This window comes from Bidens hawaiensis, unplaced genomic scaffold, assembly GCF_021521415.1.
Source record: "Bidens hawaiensis isolate Kalapana, Puna unplaced genomic scaffold, B.hawaiensis_p1.1 tig00026181_1, whole genome shotgun sequence".
NCBI classification, from domain to species: domain Eukaryota; kingdom Viridiplantae; phylum Streptophyta; class Magnoliopsida; order Asterales; family Asteraceae; genus Bidens; species Bidens hawaiensis.
Genome location: NW_027494207.1, coordinates 267,762 through 275,883, shown reverse-complemented (window position 1 = coordinate 275,883; position 8,122 = coordinate 267,762). Strand labels below are relative to the sequence as shown.

Sequence of the window (8,122 nt, the reverse complement as noted above, 5' to 3'; positions counted from 1 at the left end):
CAAACCGTGTCAAATACGGGATGAGTCTAGTTGGCTAAATAACTGTTAAACCTAGAAATGGGCACAAAAATATTGGTAGATACATAGGGGTGACGCCCCCCCCCCTCCACTTCCAATCGCGTTGGGTTAAAAGTGGGCATATTTTAAGTCTGGTACGTATCGAGTTATCAACTATGATAGTCATACGCATATTGTATTCTTTGCTCATCTACAACAACACGATTTGTTTATAAAGATAAAATGTTTCTTTTTGATGGTAAGTTCGATTGTTGAGTTATTATTATTGCCATGTTAAAAGGACGGTTAGAGAGGCCACCACCGTTGCTTATGGTAATAGATTATGGATGATAAAAGAATGGTTGTTGAACCATGGTATGGAATTATATACATATATGATATGGAATTGATATTATGTTACTTGATATATTGTCTTTTCATGATGAATTATATGGACGTTTCGTTTGCGCTATTTTCATTATAATATATGTACTATATATATATATATATATATATATATATATATATATATATATATATATGTTATTTTCAATAAAGAGAACCCACCAACATTCGTGTTGACGTTTATTTTAATATGATTTTCAGGTAATTAAAATGAAGTATGGAAGCTTCGCGAAGAGCACGGGAAAATAGTGACGTGTGTTTGAATAAAAATGTTGACTTTATGTTGAACTTGTAGTTTGAATAATAATCGTGTAATATGACACGTGTAATGACTCTGATGGTCAAATAAAGTTCAACTTTCATTATAAATGTAAACTTAATTGTGATTGGCTGAAACAACGTCAGTCACCACCCGAATGACTTGGTCAAAGTCTTCCGCTGTCTTAATTAAGATTTTCGGGGTGTGACATCCCCTATTCTTCCAGTCGCTCTGGTTGAAAAGGTAGGAATATTTTGATTTTGGTATGTATCAGGTTTATCATATTGATAGTCATACATGTGTTGTACTCTTTGCTCGTTTACAACTAACGCGTTTTGTTTAAGAAATATATAACTATTTTTGAAAAAGTGGAAAATTATATTCACATTGGAAAATTATATTCACATTGATAAGAATGATGAATAAATGGGAGTAAAGTCGAGAATTGCTACATCCTGGTTTTTAATTGAGAAACTCACCAACATTCGTGTTAACATAATTATTTTAACATACTTTTCATGTAAATGAAGAAAATGGATGCTTCGTGAAGGATTCGGGAAAATGGTGTTGCGCGTTTGAATGAATGATAGTTAGACTTGTAAAATAGAACCATGCATGTTTGGCACGTGTAAAACTCTGATATTTAATAAAGTCCAACTTATGGTTCATTATCTTTTAATATGATTGGCTGAACAGCGTTTGTCAACATCCAAATTAACTAAATTAAATTGTCCGTTGCCAAGTTAACGATTTTGAGGTGTGACAAGAGTCGACTTGTCTAACCGGCCATTTTCAGAAACGACCAAAATGTATGGTGCTGGGTCGCTGACATTATTGATTCTCGGTCCAGCTGGTTCGGTTAGCTCAAAAAGTTCATGAAGAGCATTTCAGTGAAATAATTAATTAGTAAGGTGATTTTACCCACCCACCAACCAACCAACCAACCAACCTACCGAATCACAAAGTCAACAACAAGAAGATGATGATAAGCAATAATAAGAGGCCCAACCCACCCAATTGTTGTGATTTCTGTTAATCCAAAGCATGAACACCAGTACCAGCGTTGAATTCAAATTCACCATACCGGAATCCACAATCGTGGAAATCCACACAGCTTTGACCCACAAGAAGCTGACATCGAAACACTTGGTGGAATTCTACCTCCGGCAAATCGAAACCCTGAATCCCATGTACAAAGCCGTAATCGAAGTCAACCCAGAGGCAATTCATGAAGCCGAAAGAGCCGATGAGGAGCGGGATAAGAAACACCCGGTTTCCAGATTAGCCTTACACGGGATCCCGGTTTTGGTGAAGGATAACATTGCCACAAAAGATAAGCTCAACACGACTGCGGGTTCTTACGCGCTTCTTGGGTCGGTGGTGCCTCGAGACGCCGGTGTGGTTAGGAAGTTGAGGGACTCCGGGGCCATTATTCTTGGGAAAGCGAGTTTGAGTGAATGGGCCTACTTTAGAAGCTCCAATCTGCCTAGCGGCTGGAATGCCAGGGCTCATCAACCAATTGTAGTAGATATACTCCATTTTTTTTCTTAACAAATTAAGTTATATGCTTCAAACTTCATGATTAAAACATGTTTTTTTTGCAGAGCCCATATGTATCAACACTTGATCCATGTGGTTCAAGCACCGGATCGGCTATATCAGTTGCAACAAACATGGTTACCGTATCACTCGGCACAGAAACAGACGGCTCCATCCTATGTCCTTCAAGTGTCAACTCCGTTGTCGGGATCAAACCAACCGTGGGCCTCACCAGCCGATCAGGAGTCGTTCCAATTTCCGCCAGGCAGGACACAGTCGGGTAAGTTTACAATATATATATATATATATATATACATATTCTCAGTCAAGTTTGCTAACCGTTTTCCAAGACAGACCGATGTGTAGGACCGTATCAGATGCCGTGTATGTTCTTGATGCCATTGTCGGGTTTGATAAATATGATGCCACTGCAACCAGAAAAGCTTCAAAGTATATTCCAAAAGATGGTTATTTAAAATACTTAATTTCAACTGGACTCCAAGGAAAAAGATTAGGGGTAATAAGGGATTATCCTTACTTTGGATTTGGTAATGACACCGAAACATTGAATAAGTTTGAGAAACATTTTGATGTATTAAGGTAAGTAAACAAACATTCAACCACCTTTATTTATATTTTGTATCTAATATCTATTTGTGTCCTCTATATCTTGTCTTGTTGTAATTTTGCATGAAACAAGACGAAACGGGGCTATCTTGGTAGAAAATCTGGAAATTATCGACTTCGAACGCATAATTACAATGTTTAATGGGGAGGATATAGCACTAACAGCAGAATTCAAGATGGCTTTGAATGCTTATTTAAAGAAGCTCGTGCTTTCACCTGTTAGATCTTTAGCAGATGTCATAGCCTTCAATAAGAAACATGCAGATATGGTAAGTAAGATCACATCTTGACCGGTTGACCTTGTGAGTAGTTTTTTGTGATCGGCTCGGGCCAGGCTCGTTTATTACTTGTTAATTTTATATATATTTATTGATTATATATATATTTTTTTGTGTAAAATATAAAATATGTTATTTAGTTATTTTAATAGTTGTTAGTTATTATATAAATCTAAATTTAGTATATCAAGTTGAAGTTATATAAATAGTAGGCTCGTTCCCTCTCATGAGACAACTTAATCCCAATAAGGGAAGCTCGGGCTCATGCCCAGGCTCGTTTATTAAACAAGCTTACTTTTAGGCTCAAACTCGTTATCAAATTATTAGCTAGCCAATCTCGAGTATCTCATGAGCGGCTGGGCTCTTTTACACCTTAATGGCAAGCACTTAAGCCCCTCTACTTCCACAAATTTTCTAAAGTGATCCCATTAGTTAGTAGAGTAATGGTGGGGTCCATTGAGTTTTCTGTTAAAGTGTTCTCATGGTTGAAATAATAATTAATATTATAAAAGAATGTTTTTAAAGACCCATAATAACCATTGTATTATATTATAGGAAAAGATCAATAAATACCCTCAAGACTTGTTTTTGGCAGCTGAGAAAACTAATGGCATAGGCAAGATAGAGAAGGAAGCATTATTAAATTTAAAAAAAGCATCAAAATTAGGGTTTGAAAAGTTGATGAATGATAACAATCTCGACGCGTTGGTAACACCATATTCAAGCGGTTCTAGTGTTCTTGCCATCGGGGGATACCCAGGAATCAGTGTGCCAGCTGGGTATGATAAAAGTGGGGCCCCTTATGGTATTTGCTTTGGAGGTTTAAAGGGTTCAGAGCCTACATTGATAGAAATTGCATACGGGTTTGAACAAGCAACTAAATGCAGAAAGCCTCCTGTAATTATGAATTAGGTGTGATCTGCTTTAAATATTTAGATGTGTGTTGTATTATGCTTTTTGTTAATTATATATTTATTTGAAAAATCAAGTTTGTTTATACTTTAGAATTTTTGATTTCTTCTAGTTTCCTGAATTCAGTACGGTTTGTCATTTGTAAAGATTTAATTTTATTGATGATGCATTTGTGATTCTTGATATCAGATCACCTGATGATTTATAAAACTAAATACAGGTTGCTAAAATATAGATTGCTCTTAATTGGTCATTATTTTGATCCTAGGTACATTAAACATAGGGATATTGGTTTGTAATACTCTTAACTTTCATCCATTGGTTAATATCACTCACAACTTTCGATTTGTTACCCACCACTCCCAACTTACACTTTATTTGTTTCTGGCACTCCCGAACTTCACGGACCCTAACTCCGTTAGTTTTTTTGCTGATGTGACATTATTTTTGCTGACATGTCACTGATCTTGCTTACATGGCTCTTTTTAATAAAATATGATAAAAACTCATAATAATAATAATAATAATAATATCTCATCCCCCCCCCCCACCCACCCCCACGTCTTCTTCATCATCTTCCCCACCCAACCACCTCCCTTAATACAAACAGACACCATCATCATACCAACAAGATACCACCCTCAATACACAAAGACTATCACCATCGTACAACTCCTCACATACACCGGCACCACCACCCAACTCGTCACATTTTTTATTGTTCAATCGGTGCTCAATCAATGTTCAAGAAGACAAGACTTGAAAACTTAAAGGTCGTCTCGAATTGGGGAAACTGTAGCCGGAGCCTTCGTGGTGCCTTTCCGACTCGAATTAACCGATCCTAAAGCTACCAAACTTGTTCCTAATCCACCGCCATGGTTTTTCCGGTAACCGAACCTGAGTTATTAACATTTTGAGCTTCATTTGGTGAAATTATAGTGATATTGGACGTATGTTTGACGAAACGAAGAGCCGATTGGCGATGATGATGGTCGTATTTTGAAGCGGATGGTTTAGGTTTTGTTTTGTTATCGTATTTGATGCAACAAGTTGTTACTGGAACTGGTGGATCTCGGATTGTTGGACCCATCAGGAGATGAGGTATCGGATGATGATTGTATGGTGGTGCCGGTGTCTGTGAGGAGTTGTACGGTGGTGGCGGTGGCTGTGTGTATTAAGGGGGCGGGGGTGGTTGGGGACCTGGGGTGAGAGACGATGAAGAAGACAGATTATTATTATTATTATTATTATTATTATTATTATTATTATTATAAAAGCCACGTCAGCAAGAACAATGACATGTCAGCAAAAAAACCAATGGAGTTAGGGTCTGTTAAGTTCGGGAGTGCTGTAAACAAATAGAGTGAAAGTTGGGAGTGGTGGATAACAAATCGAAAGTTGGGAGTAATATTAACCAACGGGTGAAAATTGAGAGTATTAAAAACCAATATCCCTTAAACATATGGCTAAAATATACAATTTTTGGAAATCGGGCCATGGCAGGATGTTGAACATGAATACTACAAAAAATACTTACAATTTTTAAATAAATAAAATGAAAAGAAGATGATGAAAGGGTAATATGGTAATTTTAACAAGGCTAATAGCCATGGTAGGAAGTTGAAGATGAATGTTGCTGTTCAATTTCAAACCAGTCATTTTCAAAATGTCAGATTGGTCCCAACTTTTAATGGTCGATTCGGATCGGATCTTAATCAATTATGTCATAACTCACACAAAATTAATCGTGTTGACAAGCGAGTTAATGACGGGTTACTATGTTTAGAAAGATGACTGTTTGTTAAAGGCGGAATCAATAACAAACATACGGTTGCAATGAATATTCAATGACAGAAGACCCACACATGATTCACTCAAAAGATTTCCATTTATATAATGTTAATCATACAAAAGGAGTAATCGATTTAGGGTTTATGAGGAATACTAGGACAGCCGTCACACACACAATATTCTCTCAGATAATGTGTCGGTCTTATCCGTATTTTCCGTCTCTGTCTCTTTTTTGCGGCGTGCCCTAATTATTCTATTTATAGGCCTGCCAACCTAGGACAGCTGTCATTCCTTCTAGAAACCCTATCCGATAGTACATATTCAATTTACATATTCAAAAATATACTAAGTGTAAAACAAGTCTTCCGGGTAGGCTTTTCATTAAACTTCAGTCTCCGAGTACGCAGTGTACTCGGCCTTCCTTTTGTTAATCATACAAAAGGAGTAATCGATTTAGGGTTTATGAGGAATACTAGGACAGCCGTCACACACACAATATTCTCTCAGATAATGTGTCGGTCTTATCCGTATTTTCCGTCTCTGTCTCTTTTTTGCGGCGTGCCCTAATTATTCTATTTATAGGCCTGCCAACCTAGGACAGCTGTCATTCCTTCTAGAAACCCTATCCGATAGTACATATTCAATTTACATATTCAAAAATATACTAAGTGTAAAACAAGTCTTCCGGGTAGGCTTTTCATTAAACTTCAGTCTCCGAGTACGCAGTGTACTCGGCCTTCCTTCAGACTTGGTAAACATAGAAGTGTACTCGGAATCAGTTTCCGGGTAGACTTTACTTAAAGAATATTTTACCAAGTAAAATATTCACCGAGTAGACTTCAATCTTCTTGGACTTATCAAACTTTGCTCGACAAATCCTTACGAGCAACCTTGTTCTTCTATGATCCTGTTCGGCTCATTGTCAGTTGAACAACTTATTGATAAGGCGTACTCGGGAGTACATACCTTACTTGAGCAGAACCTTACTTGAGCAGAACCTTACTCGAGATAACTTAAAGGTATTCTATTAACTCATCAAGTATACTCGGACCATAATTATTAAAGAATACCTTGCCCGGTCTTCCAATTACTTGGCTTCTTGGACTTGGTGACCATACCTTACTCGGAAGAGTAAAATACTTGGTCTTGAAGAACAACCCTGCTTGACAAAGTGAACCTTGCTCGGATATGCCAAATTAATGAACCTTACTCGGGAAATCACCAAAAAGCATACCTTGCCCGGATATCCACTTAAGAAGACTATTTGAGGTAAACCTTGCCCGGAAGGCAAAATCTCGTACTCGGCTAAGTAAAAGCTTACTCGAAGGTCCAAGGTGTGCTCGGATTCAATACTTAGCAGTTTCTGAGGAGGTTGAGAAGATTCCAAACTTCCAAATTCTTCGTTTAGGTCAAATCTCCTCATTTGGGTCAAATTCTTGACCCAACAATCTCCCCCTAGATTGGAACACCTCAGCTGACCCAAAACACTCTGTGGTTACATACACTTAGCAAAATACACACCATATTTCATAATCAAATTACATAAACAAAATTACATAATCAAAAGTTTGTCCGAAGACATTACAAAGCTAAGCCTATTCTATCTGTTTTGTCTTTTCCTTTCATTGTAGGCTGCTTGTCTTCTCAGCTGGATTACAGATGCTGCTCTTTCTCTGAAGATATTGAGCACTTGGTAGTGTGTGTGTCCTTCTGGTATCACCAAGTCTCTAATATCAGCTAGATCTTCATTGTGCAAGCAAGCAAGATCTGCATCTCTCTTTATCACAGCCAGCACCTTTCCATCAGAATTCATCAATGCATATTCTCCATTTTCCTTGTATTCAACTTGAGCAATGATGCCATTCTTCTGTACAGTGTAGTTTGGCCTTTTCATTCTTCTTCTCAAACTTATACACTTACTCATGTTGGACAGTGGGTCTTCATCTCTGACATACATCTTAAAGTCTCTTTCAGCAATATCCATCTTCTTTACCTTTGCAGATCTTCTTGCTTTGTTCATTGAAGCTACACCTCTGCTTATGTTGTCTTTTAAGAATCTGAACCCATTTCCAGCTTGCTCATACAGGTATTTAGATAAGTCATTCATTTGTCTCCCTGCAGATCTGCTTCTGTCCCTAAAATCATAAAGATGAAGTGACTCCATTCTGCTCAGTTGTTCTTCATTGTATTCTCTGAAGTCACTTCTCACAATAATTTCCCTCAACTGCCTACTTTCCATAATCACCTTCAAAGTATCAGTTACTGAATCATAGTAGAGCTCTCTCGGTAGATCCACACCAGATTGTGGTCTTGT

At 37.5% G+C, this 8,122-nt stretch overlaps 1 protein-coding gene across 1 annotated transcript; it reads left to right on the top strand.

Moving 5' to 3' along the window:
* The first annotated feature begins 1,697 nt into the window (after positions 1–1,697).
* Positions 1,698–4,037, top strand: LOC143572970 (putative amidase At4g34880). The gene is made up of 5 exons (XM_077057976.1): positions 1,698–2,182; positions 2,266–2,480; positions 2,555–2,800; positions 2,901–3,096; positions 3,661–4,037. Exons 1-5 carry the CDS (start codon positions 1,706–1,708, stop codon positions 4,015–4,017), a joined length of 1,491 nt encoding a protein of 496 aa, XP_076914091.1. The 5' UTR covers positions 1,698–1,705; the 3' UTR covers positions 4,018–4,037.
* The last annotated feature ends 4,085 nt before the right edge of the window (positions 4,038–8,122 follow it).